At 41.3% G+C, this 21608-nt stretch overlaps 1 protein-coding gene across 1 annotated transcript in view; it reads left to right on the top strand.

Annotated features, from left to right (window-relative positions):
• The window catches only part of GPC3 (glypican 3), a 459461-nt gene that overhangs the window by 282716 nt on the left and 155137 nt on the right, over window positions 1-21608 (top strand). Inside the window, exon 4 of the mRNA XM_052663043.1 lies at window positions 16322-16455. Within this exon, the coding sequence (XP_052519003.1) occupies window positions 16322-16455 (134 nt within the window). The remainder of the gene's footprint in view (window positions 1-16321; window positions 16456-21608) is intronic.

Raw genomic sequence — 21608 nt, 5'->3', positions numbered from 1 at the left:
GAAGTGCTTAGCAGTGGGAAGTACAGTGACTGCTATTAAGAGTTTGGTGCCTCTAACCTGACTCATGCTAAGCTGCCAGCAGTTTTACCTACTATATCTTTTGCATCATCAATGTCAATGCCCTCATAAGTTTTTGAAGATAAATCATGAATTTCAACATTATTCAACACAGTATTTCCACACTGCTCATGTTTTTCCCCCAAATTCTCCTAGATCTTTGATGATTAGTTATACTGGATGGATATAAGCAAAATAGCAAGTCCAACTCATGACTGGAGATTTGTCCATTTGAAAGGCAAAAACTCAATTCTGTTGAGGAGGTGTAAGTCCACCTTTATGTTTGCAGCTAAATCTTTAATTTGGTGAGTTACCTTCTTTCATTGGAAAGTGGTGTAATTTTTTTTCCTACTGAGTCTTCATCCAATAGACATTGAGCAGATATCAATCCTACAGTGTTTATTCGTTTCTTCACCCCATGTGTACCTCTCCAGCTATTGTATTATAACTGCTTACCCTAAACTGTGCTTCAGTTATTTTTCCTTTTCTATTTTGAAAAACTAACAAATAATTTTGACTTTTAAAGAGCTCATAACATCTTTAGAATGTTTAACTCCTTCTTTTACTCCTTTTTCTTTAAACTGAATGATTTTCAACACTACAACTTAGCTCACACTACAATCCTATTCTGAAATGTTGAAGCATACGTAGTAAGATGAATTCTTAATGTATATAAGGTCAAAGGAATGAGGTTTCGTATATTTGTTTATAGTCAACCTTAATACTTTTTCAAAAAATGTTTATTATTGCAGATAAGACTACAAGCTGTAGTTACTTCCTGTGTTTTCACATAGACACAAAGTATCCAGATTTTAAAATTAAATGATAATGAAGTTACAAAAATTATAGTAGGCATAACCTAAGTAGATAGCCAATGAGAGCACTAAGGACTGAGAATAAATTAATCTCTGAAGTAAAATATATTTGTGCCCTAAACCTGCTATCTCAGTTCAGTTCTGTTGCTCAGTCATGTCCGACTCTTTGCGACCCCATGAATCACAGCACGCCAGGCCTCCCTGTCCATCACCATCTCCCAGAGTTCACTCAGACTCACGTCCATCGAGTCTGTGATGCCATCCAGCCATCTCATCCTCCGTCATCCCCTTCCTCTCCTGCCCCCAATCCCTCCCAGCATCAGAGTCTTTTCCAATGACTCAACTCTTCACATGAGGTGGCCAAAGTACTGGAGCTTCAGCTTTAGCATCATTCCTTCCAAAGAAATCCCAGGGCTGATCTCCTTCAGAATGGACTGGTTGGATCTCCTTGCAGTCCAAGGGACTCTCAAGAGTCTTCTCCAACACCACACTTCAAAAGCATCAATTCTTCGGCGCTCAGCCTTCTTCACAGTCCAACTCTCACATCCATACATGACCACAGGAAAAACCATAGCCTTGACTAGACGGACCTTTGTTGACAAAGTAATGTCTCTGCTTTTGAATATACTATCTAGGTTGGTCATAACTTTTCTTCCAAGGAGTAAGCATCTTTTAATTTCATGGCTGCAGTCACCATCTGCAGTGATTTTGGAGCCCCAAAAATAAAGTCTGACATTGTTTCCACTGTTTCCCCATCTATTTCCCATGAAGTGATGGGACCGGATGCCATGATCTTCATTTTCTGAATGTTGAGCTTTAAGCCAACTTTTTCACTCTCCTCTTTCACTTTCATCAAGAGGCTTTTTAGCTCCTCTTCACTTTCTGCCATAAGGGTGGTGTCATCTGCATATCTGAGGTTATTGATATTTCTCCCAGCAATCTTGATTCCAGCTTGTGCTTCTTCCAGCCCAGTGTTTCTCATGATGTACTCTGCATATAAGTTAAATAAGCAGGGTGACAATATACAGCCTTGACGTACTCCTTTTCCTATTTGGAACCAGTCAGTTGTTCCATATCTGGTTCTAACTGTTGCTTCCTGACCTGCATACAGATTTCTCAAGAGGCAGGTTAGGTGGTTTGGTATTCCCATCTCTTTCAAAATTTTCCACAGTTTATTGTGATCCACACAGTCAAAGGCTTTGGCATAGTCAATAAAGCAGAAATAGATGTTTTTCTGGAACTCTCTTGCTTTTTCCATGATCCAGCGGATGTTGGCAATTTGATCTCTGGTTCCTCTGCCTTTTCTAAAACCAGCTTGAACATCAGGGAGTTCATGGTTGACGTATTGCTGAAGCCTGGCTTGGAGAATTTTGAGCGTTACTTTACTAGCATGTGAGATGAGTGCAACTGTGCGATAATTTGAGCATTCTTTGGAATTGGAATGAAAACTGACCTTTTCCAGTCCTGTGGCCACTGCTGAGTTTCCCAAATTTGCTGGCATATTGAGTACAGCACTTTCACAGCATCATCTTTCAGGATTTGAAATAGCTCAACTGGAATGCCATCACCTCCGTTAGCTTTGTTCGCAGTGATGCTTTCTAAGGCCCACTTGACTTCGCATTCCAAGATGTCTGGCTCTAGATTAGTGATCACAGCATTGTGATTATCTGGGTCGTGAAGATCTTTTTTGTACAGTTCTTCTGTGTATTCTTGCCACCTCTTCTTAATAACTTCTGTTAGGTCCAGACCATTTCTGTCCTTTATCGAGCCCATCTTTGCATGAAATGTTCCCTTGGTTTCTCTAATTTTCTTGAAGAGATCTCTAGTCTTTCCCATTCTGTTGTTTTCCTCTATTTCTTTGCATTGATCACTGAAGAAGGCTTTCTTATCTCTTCTTGCTATTCTTTGGAACTCTGCATTCAGATGCTTATATCTTTCCTTTTCTCCTTTGCTTTTCGCCTCTCTTCTTTTCACAGCTATTGGTAAGGCCTCCCCAGACAGCCATTTTGCTTTTTTGCATTTCTTTTCCATGGGGATGGTCTTGATCCCTGTCTCCTGTACAATGTCACGAACCTCATTCCATAGTTCATCAGACACTCTATCTATCAGATCTAGGCCCTTACATCTATTTCTCACTTCCACTGTATAATCATAAGGGATTTGATTTAGGTCATACCTGAATGGTCTAGCGGTTTTCCCTATTTTCTTCAATTTGAGTCTGAATTTGGCAATAAGGAGTTCATGATCTGAGCCACAGTCAGCTCCTTGTCTTGTTTTTGTTGAGTGTATAGAGCTTCTCCATCTTCAGCTGTAAAGAATATAATCAATCTGATTTCGGTATTGACCATCAGGTGATGTCCATGTGTAGTCTTCTCTTGTGTTGTTGGAAGAGGGTGTTTGCTATGACCAGTGCATTTTCTTGGCAAAACTGTATTAGTCTTTGCCCTGCTTCATTCCATATTCCAAGGCCAAATTTGCCTGTTACTCCAGGTGTTTCTTGACTTCCTACTTTTGCATTCCACTCCCCTATAATGAAAAGGACATCTTTTTTGGGTGTTAGTTCTAAAAGGTCTTGTAGGTCTTCATAGAACCGTTCAACTTCAGTTTCCTCAGTGTTACTGGTTGGGGCATAGACTTGGATTACTGTGATATTGAATGGTTTGCCTTGGAGACGAACAGAGATCATTCTGTCATTTTTGAGATTGCATCCAAGTACTGCATTTCAGACTCTTTTGTTGACCATGATGGCTACTCCATTTCTTCTGAGGGATTCCTGCCCAGAGTAGTAGATATAATGGTCATCTGAGTTAAATTCACCCATTCCAGTCCATTTTAGTTCGCTGATTCCTAGAATGTTGACGTTCACCCTTGCCATCTCCTGTTTGACCACTTCCAATTTGCCTTGATTCATGGACCTGACATTCCAGCTTCCTATGCAATATTGCTCTTTACAGCATCGGACCTTGCTTCTATCACCAGTCACATCCACAACTGGGTATTGTTTTTGCTTTGGCTCCATCCCTTCATTCTTTCTGGAGTTTTTTCTCCACTGATCTCCAGTAGCATATTGGGCACCTAATGACCTGGGGAGTTCCTCTTTCAGTATCCTATCATTTTGCCTTTTCATACTGTTCATGGGGTTCTCAAGGCAAGAATACTGAAGTGGCTTGCCATTCCCTTCTCCAGTGGACCACATTCTGTCAGACCTCTCCACCATGACCTACCTATCTTGGGTTGCCCTGCAGGCATGCCTTGGTTTCATTGAGTTAGTAAAGGCTGTGGTCCTAGTGTGATTAGATTGACTAGTTTTCTGTGAGTATGGTTTCAGTGTGTCTGCCGTCTGATGCCCTCTTGCAACACCTACCATCTTACTTGGTTTTCTCTTACCTTGGGCGTGGGTTATCTCTTCACCGCTGCTCCAGCAAAGCACAGCCGTTGCTCCTTACCTTGGACAAGGGGTAGCTCCTTACCACCACCGTTCCTGACCTTCAACTTGGGATAGCTCCTCTAGGCCCTCCTGTGCCTGCTCAGCCACTGCTCCTCGGGTTGCTCCTCCCGGCCGCCGGCTCTCGCCTCGGGCATGGGTGGCTCCTCCTAGCTGCCGCCACTGGCCTCGGGCTCGGGGTGGCTCCTCAGGGTCACCGCCCCGGCCTTGGGCGCGAGGTGGCTTCTCCCGGCCACCCCTGATCTCGGACGTGGGGTGTCTCCTCCCGGCCGCCCCTGACCTCGGACGCTGGGTGGCTCCTCCCGGCCGTTCCTGCGCCATTGCAGCCTGGCACTCTGGGCCGCTGTCCCCGACTTCGGACGTGGGGTAGCTCTCGCCCGCGCTTAGTGCGCCAGCCCGCCACTGCCGCCGCCATTCCAGAGCAATGATGTCTTTATACAACATGATGTCTCTGGAAAATTATTCAATATATTTGTGAGGGACTAGACCAAATTATCTTAGTACTATTATCATAATAGATTTGATCTCTAGGACTTCCTGAGAGGGTCTCAGAGAACTGCTGTTAAGGGAATGAATTTGTTGTTCAGTTGCTCAGTTGTGTCTGATGCTTTTCAACCCCATGGACTGTAGCATGTCAGGTTCCTCTGAATTGGAAGAGGTCAAAACTGAATGTTGGGAGGCCAATTAAGAGGATGCTGGGCTCTTTTATGTACTAGTGGTTTTCCAACTTGAAGTGTATCAAAATCCCCTGGAGGATGGCCAGGGTTTTTGATTCAATAGGTTTAAGGTCAGGCCTTAAAATTTGCATTTGTAATGAGTTCCCAGGTGATACTGATGCTGCTTGTTTTGGAGCCACACTTTCATAACCACTGCCCATGGACCTTCGGAGAAGGCAATAGCACCCCACTCCAGTACTCTTGCCTGGAAAGTCCCATGGATGGAGGAGCCTGGTAGGCTGCAGTCCATGGGGTCGTGAAGAGTTGGACACGACTGAGCGACTTCACTTTCACATTTCACTTTCATGCATTGGAGAAGGACATGGCAACCCACTCCAGTGTTCTTGCCTGGAGAATCCCAGGGATGGGGGAGCCTGGTGGGCTACCATCTATGGGGTCGCACAGAGTCGGACACGACTGTAGCGACTTAGCAGCAGCAGCAGCCCAAGGGCCTTGCTGCTCATCCCCGACCTCAACCCAGGTATACTGTGTGTGTTCGAATCTAACTGTGTAGGATTCCCAGGTGATTTGTATACATATCCAAGTTTGAGAAGCACTGCTCTAAGAGGCAATTTCAGTTCAGTTCAGTCTCACAGTTGTGTCCAATTGTTTACGACCCCATGGACTGCATCACACCAGGCTTACTCCCAGAGCTTACTCAAACTCATGTCCATTGAGTCAGTGGTACCATCCAACCATCTCATCCTCTGCTATCCCCTTCTCCTTCCCCTTCAATTTTTCCCAGCATCAGGGTCTTTCCCAGTGAGTCAGTTCCTCGGATCAGGTGGCCAAAGTATTGGAGTTTCTTGAGGCAGTTTATGGTATCCTAAAACCTGAGTATGGAGAAAAGCCCAGAAGTTTAAAAGTTATATGAGAGGAGGAAAAAAAAAAAAGACAGTGGCTGGACATAGAGAAGTGAAAGAGAGGGAGAATTCACCAAAAATGCTTTCATTTCTTCTGGCTTGAGCAACTGTGAGTAGAGGTGATGATTCCTATTCGCTGGGACAGGGAACACAAGCAGATGAGTACATTTGGAAGAGTGGTGTTTGAATTCAGTATTGAGTTTATTGACTGCATGGAGTTCTCTTTTAGCCCCAACAATATTGGCCATATGTGATTAAACAATAAAGTCCTAGGCTCCCAGTGCTGGGAAGGGATTGGTATTACATAAAAAACTTTAGGCACACATGCAGGGTTCTATTTCTTCTCAAAATCCACTTTAGAAGTTATAAATTAGTAAAAATAAAAGTCTCTTCCACAAAATGATTTTTTAAAACCTGTCTTGCCTCCTCACAGCATTCATTCCCATGGACACAAGTAAACAGGTTAGAGACACAAAGTAACTGGCAAAGATCATGTACCACCCATCAATAATTGGAACCCTGAAGAACAGAATGGGATATTCCAGGTGTCCCAGAGCAAAACAGATCAGACTGTGATGCATGAACAATGTGGGCAAACTCAGTATGGCTCCCTTTCAGAGTGGGGATCCAGTGTCACCAAACAGTTTAACTAGTTCCCCAAAGTCCCCCTGTTAAAGAACTCCTCCAAATATTACTTATAGGTAGTTATATACCTGACCAGCTGGGCCAGGATTCTAATTCACAAAGAGGGTTGCCAAAGGTAAGCAGTTCTGCCTTATGGAATGAATGAGTCAGTTTTCTGTCTGGATGTGGGAGACATTTCACTTTCATCCATTATTTTATTTGATCTTCACACTACTGCCAGGTACAGCAGGCATTGTTAGCTTCAGTTTGCAGACGAGGAAGCTGAGTTTGAAGGTGATTAAAGGACTCTTCTAGAGTTATTGAAATGGTAGGAGGATGCACTGGGACTGGAACCCGGGTCTCCTGACTCCAAGTTGCATGCTCTTTTCACTGTAAGTGCTATAGTTCAACTAAACAGCAGAGTGATCTATAGGACATTAGTTGCGTTTTTTTTTTTTTTAATTCCAGCTTATTTAAAGAGCTGACTTGAATGAAATGTTCAAACAATGGCACCTGATATTTTTTTAATAGTTTGATTCAGAATACATTACAGATTATTAGTGAACTTTTATTTTAATGGTCAAGCAATTAATGATGAGTCACAGCAAAACTGTGGGAGCATAAAATGTTCACATTGTCCCCAGATCTGTTCATTATCCTCTGTGCTCTCTATCCTGATCAATCAATAGTTAATTAATAATTATGTGCTTCCCGAAGTACAAGGTTATAAATCAATTTAATACTCATATACATATATTCTGTAGGAAAAAATGAGTGGAAACTGCCTGCCATGCCCATCTCATTGTAAGAAAATGTATGTAATGATTACAAGCATATAATAAGAATGGTTGGCCCAGCCAAATGTTTGTTCATTTCTGTTAATCAGTATTCATTTGAGCTACTTCCATGCAGTTCATGGAAGCAGTGCAATCAGTTGAGTAGTGTGGCAGATTTAAATCAGTAATAAAAGCCCTGGGGAAATTAACAAGACAAAACATTAACCACAGGCTAAACATTAACATATATTAGCATTTTTATTATACCTGTAGAATTGTTAAATGGGCATAGTTGCTACTGTTTAAAAGTTTATGTTGTATATCACATAATTTCAATGTATATTTTGTTTTAAAACTTTTAAGATTTAATTAAGTGAAATTGAACAATGATACGATAGACAATTGAACAAAATGAACTGAAGTTCATTCTTTTAGTTTAACTGGAAACTTACAGCCTTTCCACGCTACCCTCTCCCCAGCCCCAAGGTTCCCTAAAACAAAGGCCACACATAATATTCCACCAGAGTGGACTGCAGGGTAAGAATCAATATTAAATTGTATAACCATATAGGATATTTTATTTTTAATTCTTCAGGATTCTGCTACATCCATCGACAATGGAAGACTAAATTTATATGAATTATTTAGCAACATTTCTCAGAGAAACACTCCTTGGGACCACAGTCATCAGCTGGATTCTAGCAGAGTAGTTATTCTGTCATTAAATAAAACTGAAAAGGTCCCCTAGAGGTCCTCAAGTCTTGGTGGCCTCAGGCACAGCTCTTGAGAGGAAAGGAACTGTACTGCTCACTGAGAACACGTCAGTGGGATATCCATCTTCCCAATTAGAAGCGGTCAGATTGCTGAGGGCAGTATGTGTCGTCCCTGGCTCAGCTCCCACCACTGCCTTAGTGATGGGAACTTTTCTCTTCACTTCTGCTTCTTCCTCTCCTTCCTCCTCTTCCCCCTTACCTCCTGCTCTTCCTTCTGTTATGGACCATATAAGTTAAGGCACACACACACCCACCCGCCCACCACCCCACCACCCCTCCTTAACTGCTTTATAAGAAAGAGAATGTAAATTCATACATCTGATGTTTAAATCGAGAGCAGTTAGAGCTACATAAGAGTAGGGGAGAGTCAGAGATACTCATTAATGTAGGCCATTTTAGCTAAAAGCCTAAACCTCTTGAATTCTTGTAGTCATAGGATTAACCTGGAATTTCCATTTGGGGAGACACTGTAAAGGATATACTCATGCCAGATACAAGAACAGACCTGGATTAAATTGTAGAAATTACAGAAGATTTTGTAGCCAATCCAAGAATCTGCCTTTAGGAGGCAGGGTCCAGGGATATCCTGCAGGCAGTAAGCAGCAGGCTAGACCTACTTGAGAACCATGTTCCCACATCCAACAGAACTTGACACTCAGTGCTTTGGTATGGTTATGAAATGAATCTTGTCTGGCAGGTCAAAGAGTTTAAATCATTCCGTGAGCAATATTTTCTGAAACTTTGGTTAAAATTGGGTATCACTTTTCTATTGATCTTTAAGAACAAGCCCTTCTTTGAAGTATAGTTTTAGAGGTTTCATAATCACTATGTTCCTGCAGTTATGGGTGGGATGTCCACATGACTACGGAACCAGGCCACACTAAGCCTCAGAGTCAATCCTCTTGATAGAAATCCATGGCATAAGGGGGAAAAGCAAAAACAAAAACATAGGTTTTAAAGTCAGACAGATCTGGGTGCTAGTCCCCAGCTCTGCCATTTACTAGGCATTTGACTCTGTTTTAGTTCCTTAAATTTTGTGAGCCTCAGTTTCCTTATCTCTTGAGATAGGGTCAATAATACATGTACTATATGCCTTGGAGCACTGTGGTAGGACTCACTGGATAGAATAGGGAATGGGTGGAAATACCCCACATCCAAGGTAAGAAAAACCCAAGTAAGATGGTAGGTGTTGCAAGAGGGCATCCGAGGGCAGACACACTGAAACCATACTCACAGAAAACTAGTCAATTTAATCACACTAGGACCACAGCCTTTACTAACTCAGTGAAACTAAGCCATGCCCACGGGGCAACCCAAGATGGGCGGGTCATGGTGGAGAGGTCTGACAGAATGTGGTCCACTGGAGAAGGGAATGGCAAACCACTTCAGTATTCTTGCCTTGAGAACCCCATGAACAGTATGAAAAGGCAAAATGATAGGCTACCGAAAGGGGAATTCCCCAGGTCAGTAGGTGCCCAACATGCTACTGGAGATCAGTGGAAAATAACTCCAGAAAGAATGAAGGGATGGAGCCAAAGCAAAAACAATACCCAGTTGTGGATGTGACTGGTGATAGAAGCAAGGTCTGATGCTGTAAAGAGCAATATTACATAGGAACCTGGAATGTCAGGTTCATGAATCAAGGCAAATTGGAAGTGGTCAAACAGGAGATGGCAAGAGAGAACACTGACATTCTAGGAATCAGTGAACTAAAACGGACTGGAATGGGTGAGTTTAACTCAGATGACCATTATATCTACTACTCTGGGCAGGAATCCCTCAGAAGAAATGGAGTAGCCATCATGGTCAACAAAAGAGTCTGAAATGCAGTACTTGGATGCAATCTCAAAAATGACAGAATGATCTCTGTTTGTCTCCAAGGCAAACCACTCAATATCACAGTAATCCAAGTCTATGCCCCAACCAGTAACGCTGAAGTTGAACGGTTCTATGAAGACCTACAAGACCTTTTAGAACTAACACCCAAAAAAGATGTCCTTTTCATTATAGGGGAGTGGAATGCAAAAGTAGGAAGTCAAGAAACACCTGGAGTAACAGGCAAATTTGGCCTTGGAATATGGAATGAAGCAGGGCAAAGACTAATAGAGTTTTGCCAAGAAAATGCACTGGTCATAGCAAACACCCTCTTCCAACAACACAAGAGAAGACTACACATGGACATCACCAGATGGTCAACACTGAAATCAGATTGATTATATTCTTTGCAGCCAAAGATGGAGAAGCTCTATACACTCAACAAAAACAAGACCGGGAGCTGACTGTGGCTCAGATCATGAACTCCTTATTGCCAAATTCAGACTTAAATTGAAGAAAGTAGGGAAAACTGCTAGACCATTCAGGTATGACCTGAATCAAATCCCTTATGATTATACAGTGGAAGTGAGAAATAGATTTAAGGGACTAGATCTAATAGAATGCCTGATGAACTATGGAATGAGGTTCGTGACATTGTACAGGAGACAGGGATCAAGACCATCCCCATGGAAAAGAAATGCAAAAAAGCAAAATGGCTGTCTGGGGAGGCCTTACCAATAGCTGTGAAAAGAAGAGAGGCGAAAAGCAAAGGAAAAAGGAAAGATATAAGCATCTGAATGCAGAGTTCCAAAGAATAGCAAGAAGAGATTAAGAAAGCCTTCCTCAGCAATCAAAGCAAAGAAATAGAGGAAAACAACAGAATGGGAAAGACTAGAGATCTCTTCAAGAAAATTAGAGATACCAAGGGAACATTTGATGCAAAGATGGGCTCGATAAAGGACGGAAATGGTATAGACCTAACAGAAGCAGAAGATATTAAGAAAAGGTGGCAAGAATACATAGAAGAACTGTACAAAAAAGACCTTCATGACCAAGATAATCATGATGATGTGATCACTCACCTAGAGCCAGACATCCTGGAATGTGAAGTCAAGTGGGCCTTAGAAAGCATTACTACAGACAAAGCTAGTGGAAGTGATGGCATTCCAGTTGAGCTATTTCAAATCCTGAAAGATGATGCTGTGAAAGTGCTGCCCTCAATATGGCAGCAAATTTGGAAAACTCAGCAGTGGCCACAGGACTGGAAAAGGTCATTTTTCATTCCAATCCCAAAGAAAGACAATACCACAGAATGCTCAAACTACCGCACAATTGCACTCATCTCACATGCTAGTAAAGTAATGCTCAAAATTCTCCAAGCCAGGCTTCAGCAATATGTCAGTCAACCATGAACTTCCAGATGTTCAAGCTGGTTTTAGAAAACGCAGAAGAACCAGAGATCAAATTCCCAACATCCGGTGCATCATGGAAAAAGCAAGAGAGTTCCAGAAAAACATCTATTTCTGCTTTATTGACTATGCCAAAGCCTTTGACTGTGTGGATCTCAATAAACTGTGGAAAATTCTGAAAGAGATGGGAATACCAGACCACCTGACCTGCCCCTTGAGAAACCTATATGCAGGTCAGGAAGCAACGGTTAGAGCTGGACATGGAACAACAGACTGGTTCCAAATAGGAAAAGGAGTACGTCAAGGCTTTATATTGTCACTCTGCTTATTTAACTTCTATGCAGAGTATATCATGAGAAACGCTGAGCTGGAAGAAGCACAAGCTGGAATCAAGATTGCCGGGAGAAATATCAATAACCTCAGATATGCAGATGATACCACCCTTATGGCAGAAAGTGAAAAGGAACTAAAAAGCCTCTTGATGAAAGTGAACGAGGAGAGTGAAAAAGTTGGCTTAAAGCTCAACATTCAGAAAACGAAGATCATGGTATCTGGTCCCATCAGTTCATGGGAAATAGATGGGGAAACAGTGGAAACAGTGTCAGACTTTATTTTGGGGGGCTCCCAAATCACTGCAGATGGTGATTGCAGGCATGAAATTAAAAGATGCTTACTCCTTGGAAGAAAAGTTATGACCAACCTAGATAGCATATTGAAAAGCAGAGACATTACTTTGTCAACAAAGGTCCGTCTAGTCAAGGCTATGGTTTTTCCAGTGGTCACTTATAGATGTGAGAGTTGGACTGTGAAGAAAGCTGAGTGCCGAAGAATTGATGCTTTTGAACTGTGGTGTTGGAGAAGACTCTTGAGAGTCCCATGGACTGCAAGGAGATCCAACCAGTCTGTTCTAAAGGAGATCAGCCCTGGGATTTCTTTGGAAGGAATGATGCTAAAGCTGAAACTCCAGTACTTTGGCCACTTCGTGTGAAGAGTTGACTCATTGGAAAAGACTCTGATGCTGGGAGGAATTGGGGGCAGGAGGAGAAGAGGGTGACAGAGGATGAGATGGCTGGATGGCATCACCGACTCGATGGATGTGAGTTTGAGTGAACTCCGGGAGTTGGTTGATAGACAGGGAGGCTTTGCATGCTGCAATTCATGAAGTCTCAAAGAGTTGGACACGACTGAGCAACTGAACTGAACTGAACTGAACTGGAGAGGTTTTCTGTGAAGCACCAGGCTGGAGAGAGAGATTATGTTACAAATGCAAGGCATTGGTGTTGATGAGAAGCTTAAAACATAAACTCTCTTTCTCTGCTCAGCCATCTGTAGGGAAGGATCATGTCTGAGTTTTTTGTCACCTGAGAGTTCCTAGAACCAACAATGAATGGGAGCCTGAGAATCAGTTTCATCAGTTGAGTATCTGCATTTCCTGACATGTCGATTATGGGGTGTATGTGTGAATTGCATCAAACCCAAATGCTTGGCATAGTTTCAAAATCTTTGGTAAAGTACTCTACTGGGAAATGAATCCCCACCTTTTTAAAGGAGCCCAGAATAAAATATGGCACTTCAAATACCACATTTTCCTCTTTTGAGACTAGAGTTACAGGTGGATTGAAACTATGGGAGGTCCAAAGGAAGTCCTTCTCTCAGTGACAGGTAGAAGTGGGGTTGTAGGCCACACTTCCTGATGTCCAGTCTACTGGGCTCTTACTTACAAATACCTTGCTGGGCCCAGCAGTGTATTTTCTTCATGTATGTGCAAAGTCAGTGCTTCTGGACTCTGGTTAGAGGCAAAGATCACGTCTGAGTTTTTCGTCACCTCAGAGTTCCTAGAACCAACAATGACCTGCTGGCCTGGATATACTCAGAGGCCCTGGCTTCTTCTAACACTTTGGATCTTATAACACTTCAGAGCACTGTTGCTTTCCCTGCCACAGGTTCTGGCACATACATAAAGGCACCATTAGGAATCACAATTCATGGAGAACAAAAAGGTTTTTTATTCCTGGTCTACTGATAGAGACACCTTCGTATCCAATAAATTCACTCCAGCTAAGTAGATTTAAAGGTAGTGGTATCCTTGACTAGGTACATTAGTCAGTGAAAAGAAATTGGACTGCACTTTTTATTTGAGTCTAAAACTCCTGGGCAGGATACTGATTTCTCAAATGACACTTGTGAGGCTGACTTCTTTAGCAAGTGCAGCTATAGAGTAAGAGCCAGGTCTCTGAGCATAGCCTGAGGTTTCCCAAGTAGGAAGCTGAAAGGACCTCTTTAATGTGAATACTGCATTCTTTGTAAATTATGTTTTCTTTTTATGTCTACTTCTCAAAATAAGCTCATAATATTCACCTACAGCTCACACAGTGTGGAGGAGAAAGATGTGGAGAGAAGGGCCCAAAGGGGGGTCTACATTTGACAAATGCTTTGTATATGAGAAGAATTTGCTTCATGGTAGATTTGTGGAAGAAAATACAGCCTGTCTGATAAGATGTGGCAGATTTCAGATGGGGTAGTAGGGGTGTTGGCAGGATACCATTGTTTGCCCCTTACCCCACACAGAGCCTTGGGAAGTCAGCTTGATAATGCCACATTGGGTGGCTTGGGAAGAAAGGTCAGACTGCAGGCTTGCTACATTCTCATTTGTTCTTAACCTTCCTACTTTTGCTTCAGCTGCCCCCCTTTCCAGTAGATTTGGAGGGACTAAAAACTTTAAAGTCTTGCTGGGGTCCAATTAGTATTCACTGATACAAAGGGCAGACTTTCAATGGCGAGGGAGATTTCACAGCTGTGGGTTGCAAGTAGGCAAGTTACTGTGCAAGATGTGTGAAAGATTTTTACTTTGGTGCTGGATTTGAAACAGGTGTCGATTAAGAAAGTGTGTCCTGTGCTCCTGAATGTGCTGATTAGAATACTTGGATCTCTATGAAATAAACTCTAACATTGATATGTGTTCACAGAGTCATAAATAGATATTTATGGAAGGAAAATCAAGATTTTGTTCCGTGAACGTTCATCTGCAGTTTAACAAAGAAACGCCTATGTGTCTAAGGACATAATTTTATGATGCACAGTCTGCCCTCAGTTATTTGTAGCTGCATTATGTAAGTTATTAGAACTTAACTCCCCAGTGCAGCCAGGCAGCCCCTACCTAAAGTACCCTACCAGCCTTCCACTAAATGGGGCGAATTCAGAGAATACAGACTCTTCATTTGAAGTTAATTAGCCCAAGTCAAATGGCATTACATAAACACATCTGAAAAATTCAGTATCATACATTCCAAAGCCAAATGGAATGTTTTAAAATGTCTGCAACTTTTGTTTTATTCTCATTAAGATAAACTATTGAGAAGAGGTAGTCTGAATATCATACTATATAGGCGCTGTCTTTCATAAATGGAGCTGATATTACTACTGATTCTAAATGTTTTATACTTCAAAAATTTATTTATATATGGATAACTTTCCAAAGCTATACCAGCTACATGCTATTTGTCCCTTTATTAAGAGATTGATAACTTAGTGAATATGATCAGGACCATCTTCAGAAATCCAAAAGCTGGGATTAGCATTCAGAGCCCATGGCCTCTCGGTGGAATGGTATGCCAGATTGGATACTAGGATTTCCCTTCAATTCACTTCAGTATGTCTTTACTAAATGCCTAACAGTTTGTACAATCCAGTGTGAATTCTATGGAGGTATAGAAGTTGACAAAGATATAACCTTTGTCTTCATGAGGAATCTCTAGTATTTTTCCTAAAGTATACGATCTATATTTAAACCTTGTCTATGTTTTTGAGAACTGGGAATTCTTTCTTATCCCCCAAAACATAGAATGTAAGCAACTGGAAACCAAGCATCGTCTTCTTGGAAGGCGATGTTGCATTAGCTTTGAAGTCAGACATGTGGGTTCCAAGTCAGACAGTTAATCCACTGCCTGTTTATCTCAGGCAAGTCACATAACCTCTCTGAGCCTCAATTTCCTCAGCTATAAAATGAGAAGTCTGAATCTGATTATGAATTGAAAAGCCCTTTGCCTTCTTAAAGTGGTGGTGCTAGTGGTGAAGAACCCACCTGCCAGTGCGAGAGATGTAAAGAGACATAGGTTCAATCCCTGGGTCAGGAAGATCCCCTGGAGAAGGAAACGATACCCCACTCCAGTATTCTTGCCTGGAGAATCCCCTGGACAGAGGAGCCTCATGGGCTCCAGTCCCTAGAGTCGCAAAGATCTGGACACGACTGAAGCGACTTAACACACAGTGAGTTGCCTTATTAAAATAACACACAAGGAAACGAAGCATAGCATCTGACACAGAGGGAAACATATGTTAATATTCATACTTACTTATATAGAAGTTTATTCAGGCTTTTGACTGAAAGTGAACAAATAACAAATCTACAAATATTTTCACCAAATAAATCATTTAGATTTGAGATAAGAAAGCTGATGCCATTTTTATCATTGCTATGAGTGTAATAGAGCTAAGCTTTAAATTCTAATGCTGTACACCTGAAATTTATATAATTTTAAAAAGAGCTAGCAAAATGCTCAGAAGAATCAGATCACTTTGTGTGCAGGAGGTTGCTCTTCTGTTAACAGACTACTCTGTACATCTCCCACACACGCCTTCACTTCCTACACCAAACCTTCCTAAACTTGGCAGTTTCCATTTGTGAACTTCCTAGGGATAAATATCAAGTGCCATTGAAAGGTATCATAAGTAGCATAAGTCCTGTGTAGAGAGTCCTTTCTAACGTGTACTTCACTAGAGAAATAAGGCATTTTCATCTTAGGAAATCTGTGAATAGACTGTGCTCAAAGTGCCCCCGCCAGTCTTCAGCCTTCCTTTCCACAGATGGTTCTTTGCCTTAAAAGCGTATCACCTTTTTTGACTCCAGTAATAGCTTCGTTCTGCTCTTTAAAAAGAAATTGGGGAAGAAATTGAAGTGCTTTTCAGAATTTGTTTCTACTATCATATCTGTGAAAGTATCATATAATTATATTGCATTTCTTTTTTCAGATTGGCAAGTTATGTGCCCATTCTCAACAACGTCAATATAGATCTGCTTATTATCCTGAAGATCTATTTATTGACAAGAAGGTATTAAAAGTTGCTCGTGTAGAACGTGAAGAAACCTTATCCAGCCGAAGAAGGTGAGAGGGTTTTTTTTTTTTCCTTCTCTATTTCAGCATACAATTAGCAATTGTGTTTTAAGGTCAAAAACCACTGGAGTGAAGCTTCTTAAATACATGTTATTTAGTTCTTCTGAGTAGAGTATTCAATTAATTAAATTCTATCCTCTGTTAATGTTAAAAGAAAAAAGATATTGTATTATATCCAAACCATATTTAAATGTAAATTTACCATATGTAAATACCCAGTACAGCAACACAGAGTGGAATAGATTTCTCAAGATCTTTATTGATTAAACAAAACCTTTTTTATTTATGATCTGGTCTCACAATTCCATGGCTTGGTTTGTGTCTTTCCCAATTACTGACATTGAGTCTGGGGTGAGTTCACCCAAGAGAAACTGGCAAGACACTCTGATGTGTACACACCTACGGTGTGCACTCTGCACACTCTTTTAAGAATGATAAAATGAAGGATTTGGTTTCAGTTCCTTAAGACAGCAGTTGAGGGACCAAATTAAAGCTTCTTATTCTCTTCATTCCTCCCTCCCCCATCCAGATACCCTGCGTCCCTATTCTAGTTTCATGCTTACCTATAAAGGGTTAAAAACTGGATTGGGAAGTTCAGTGCAAATCTTGAAGAATTGATTTCCCCAAAAGGACTGCACCAGTAGCCAACCCTGCCACTGGCTTAGGAATAGCTAGACATGAGTTTAGCCTTGGATGACTTTGGGAGGATTGGGAGAGGTTGGCCTAGAGATGGAAAATTAAGAGATGAAGTAAGTAACAGTCTCAGATTTGGACTAAATTATTTTCTTTCATACCCATTTATTACAGGAGATTTTGAAATGGCAACTCTTAAGCATATATGATACAGTTTAGAGTGAGAGAGGGCAGTAAGGCCACTTGAGAGACAGTCCTCCAAAGCATTTCAGGAAGTCCCATTTTCTTTGTTGACTTCCAACCTAATACATTTCTAGTTTCCCTAGAGCAGCAGTTTTGAAGTGTGATTTGAGAACTCAGGGAGTCCCAGAAACTCTTTCAGAGGTGTGTAAGATCTTCCTTTTACTAACAACATATCTGTGTGAAGCTGGTTTTTATTCATACACTTCAACCAAAATAATATATGACAACACATTAAATACAGAAGCCAATGCCGAAATTTAGCTGTCTCCTGTTCAGCCAGGCAGCAAAGATATTTTGCAAAAACAAAAGCTTTACTGCTTTTCACACTTTTTTCATTAAAATGTTATTTATGCCAACATATCAAGACTCATTGTTGTTGGTTTAAAATTAATAATAAATTAAAATTTTTTTCCTGAGTTTTAATTTCTAAAACAGTAAATGCCACTAAATATATATCATGTAAAGAAAAGCTCTTCGGGGTCCTCAGTAATTCTTAAGAACCTTCTGGGTTGCGTTGGTTATCTAGGGATATATAAAAAGTGACGACAAAACATAGTTATTTAAAACAACAAACATTTATCATCTCCCAGTTTCCGTCAGGACTTTGGGAGCAGCTTAGCTGGGTGCTCCTTAGTCTCAAAGAAATTTCGGTCAAGGTGTTACCTGGAGCTGCAGTCCGCTGACAGGTGATGCGAAGCAGGAGGGTCCACCTCCAAGGGGACTCATTTACACGTGGAACAAGTTAGTGGATTGAAAGGAGGCCTCCGTTTCTTACCACATGGACCTTCTGAGTGTCCTTACAACACGGCTGCTGACTTCCCCAGAATAAGTGAGCCATGGAATAGAGCAAGGAGAAAGCCGCAATGTTTCTTACAACCTAGTCTCGGAAGTGATATACTGTCATTTCTGACGTATTTGATTTGTTAAAAACAAGTCACCAGTAGTCCACGTTCAAGGGGAGGGAAATTGAGCTCCACCTCTTGAATAGAGGAGTGTCAAAGATTTTGTGGACATATTTTTTATTTTGGCAGTGCCACAAGGCATGCAGGATCTTAGTTCCCCGACCAGGGATCAAACCTGCGCTCCCTGCAGTGGAAGTGTGGAGTCTAATCACTGGACCACTGACAAAGTCCTTGGACATACTTAAAACCATCTCAGGGGTCCTGGCACCAGAGTACTCTGAGAACCATTTCCACATAGCAAAGGGGTTCTTTGGGAAATTTTTGTCTTTCTGGGAAGATGAAATTAAGGCATTTCTCAAGGCCCTTTTTAGCTTCTGTCTGTCCCGTGTCCATTGTTCTCCATTGCTTTCACTCTGCCCAAACCACCTGAGAAATTAACATTACTTGTTGATCTTTAACTAGCAGAAATCTCTTGCATGTTGCACTGAAATGAGGAATTTATATAATATTATGTATTATTTATAAATAATACTTAACATGAAACAGAAATTGTAATGTTTGTTTCTGTTATATTTATTTTTATTTACAGCGTAATATAAATTAAATATGTAGCAGTGTGTATATGTGTGTGTGTGTATGTGTGCATGTATGTGTATATATATATTTTTTGTTGTTGCTGCTGTTGTTCAGTTCAGCAGAAATTTGGGAAACACCTATTATGTGCCAGAATGTATACTGGGCACTGAAAGTCAAAATACAGCCTCTGCTCTCCCAAGTCAGTCTAATGTGGAAATAGACTTAAGTACACATAATTTTTAACCAGTTTTATAAGTGCAAAAGAATGTGCAGAGTCTATGGAGGCAGCCAACAGGGGAGGAGAGAGCTCTGCCCAGATAGAGTGGAGGCTTCATGGGAAATGTGGTATATTAATGTGTAACAGAATCACATGTAAAGCTTTTTCAAAATAGCACACTATTCCAGTCACATTTTGAGTTTACTCTGTCAACCTAAACACACTTCTAAGTAAATAGGAGGTTTATTAAGATCCTGCTGCCTTCCATCGTGGGCTCTGTGAGATCTATTCCCTTTTGCCTTATTGGGAAGAGCTCTATGGGTGTTGATTCCTCCAGGGAAAAGAAAAAAATTGGTAAATGAGTTCCTGGCTGAGCACCCAGATTTGGCACTTTGTTTAGACTCATTTTTGAATTTGTTGCTATCCCCAAAGAAAAGAAAAGGTAGTGAGAAAAATGGCAAAACCTGTAGACTTGAGTAAGTTGTAGTCAGGTAGGACTCCTTGGGTGTTGGAAACATGAGCCCACCCCATAATGCTTCTCACCTTTTTTGCAAACTGAAGCAAAACTGAGATGGAGCCCTTCTTTCTGAATTCTCTGCCAGAATAAGAAAACAAAACAACAGGAGAGTATCTGATTTCATTTAACTCTTTCAAATAGGCATTGTAAACCCTCTTAGGGAGGGTGGAGAATTGAAGGTTAAGATGCTCTCTTGCTAAATGCACTGCCCCCTGCAATCTGATGTTATTAAGAGGGCTTGTTTGGGCAGAGTGGTAGTACCTTTGTAAATTTCTCTGTATGTTCTGCACAGCATTTCACGCTGTCCAAAGATATGTGCCTCTAGCACCCCTCATACCCATGCTCCATGGCCATCCTCTGATAATTGGAAAGGAACGCTATTGTAGCTTTCAGTTTGTGGAGGTTGTAAGCAAGCTGTCTGAATCTGATTATGAGTTGAAAAGCTCCATTGCCTTATTAAAATAAAAACACACAAAGAAATGCAGGATTCCTTTGGTAGCATTGAGAAATCATCTGTTTGTTTTGTCTGCCCCCAACTGGGTAGTTTGCAACACACAACTAATCTTAGAAATTGCTTAGTTCAATTTAAAGGCAATTTGATAACCCAACTGGTGGTCTAAGTATGGGACTCAGCAATCCTTGGAGATACAAATATTGAAAATATCTGTCATCAGATTTCAGCCAGTGAGAATAAGACAAGATGTACAAATAGGACAATCAGAATAGAAGAAATTATATTTTCACAGCCCTTTCCAACTCGAACATTTTCAGCACATCTCAGATGTCAGTCTGTCCCTCCTTTGCTTTCACCACTTCCCGTATGATACTACTTCCCTTGTCATTTGCATATCCCCCCAAAGTTTGGTATTTTATGACACGAGCACTATCTTTCCCTTTTCCAAATACAAAATCTGTAGTTGAATATAGTCCATTCAGCATCTACATACCAGGCTTCTGGCCCAACTGCTAACCTGTGAGAAAGTCACACGGTCCCTCTACCCTCATGAAATTACATCTTTATTTTCCAGCCTTCCTTGTCCTCTACTCCCCATCCTCCGTTTCCTCTCTGAGTTGGTCTAAAGGGGCAGTGGATTAGGTGACACTAGTAAATGACCTAGAAAGGAAAGAACAAAAGCTGATCTCAGCTCCCTGGTCCAAAATCAATGCTTACTCCCACTGCCTGTCAGATTGCTGCTCTGGTTTGGCCGGGCAGCTTTGTAAGCTCAGTGGTGCCCTCCACCCTCTGAACAAAACAACAAAACATGTCCTGAATGAATCAATGAGTTTCAGGTCTGGTACAAGTCATTCTGCCCTAAATAGAACTCTGCTGCTTTCAACATTTGTCAACACCGTCTATGTTAGTGTAAGGATTAGGCTCTGATAAATAGGAGGAGCTCCTAGCCTAGTTAGGGAGACAGAGACACACAATTTTGATACACTGATGGGTGAGTACCAAAACAGAGCTATGTAGAAAAGAATGGCAGCATCATAGATGGGAAAGTTAGCAGCTCTCTTGTGAAAAGGTAACTCTTCAAGTGGGCCTTGAAGGAAGAACAGAAATTCTACAAATGAAAGAAGGAAAAGAGTGTATTCCAGGCAAAGGGAACAGTATGAGAAAAAGTCTGGGCTAGTCTCTGGAATGGTAGAAAATGATAGTTTAGGGTCAGACTGTGAAAGGTTCTCTGCAGCAGAATTAAGCACGATTCTGCATCATTCTAATGATAATTATTTTAGCTTACATGCCTTTTTGTGTTTTCAATTTTTTCGAGCTCATATTATTTTATATTAAGAAAAAAAATCCTAATGATAAAGGAGAAAAGTTCAAGATCTGCAGTTGGGGATGAAAGGCTGTTTTTACTTGCGGTGGTTTCCAATTAGTGCTGCTTTGATGCCTGGCCCAAACAAATCATTGCAAGAAAGGCAAGGGAATCCCCTCCCCCACAACCCAAGAAGGGGACGCGCCTCTTGAGGATGGTAGGAGACCCCAGGGAAGATCACGTGTGCCCAGCTGCAATATTTCAAAATAGTTTGTGCATGCAAAGGGGCCCTCTCCTTT

The sequence above is a fragment of the Budorcas taxicolor genome, chromosome X (assembly GCF_023091745.1).
Source record: "Budorcas taxicolor isolate Tak-1 chromosome X, Takin1.1, whole genome shotgun sequence".
Classification (NCBI taxonomy): Eukaryota; Metazoa; Chordata; class Mammalia; order Artiodactyla; family Bovidae; genus Budorcas; species Budorcas taxicolor.
Note: the sequence above shows the minus strand (reverse complement) of the source record. Positions and strands in the feature narration are given on the sequence as shown.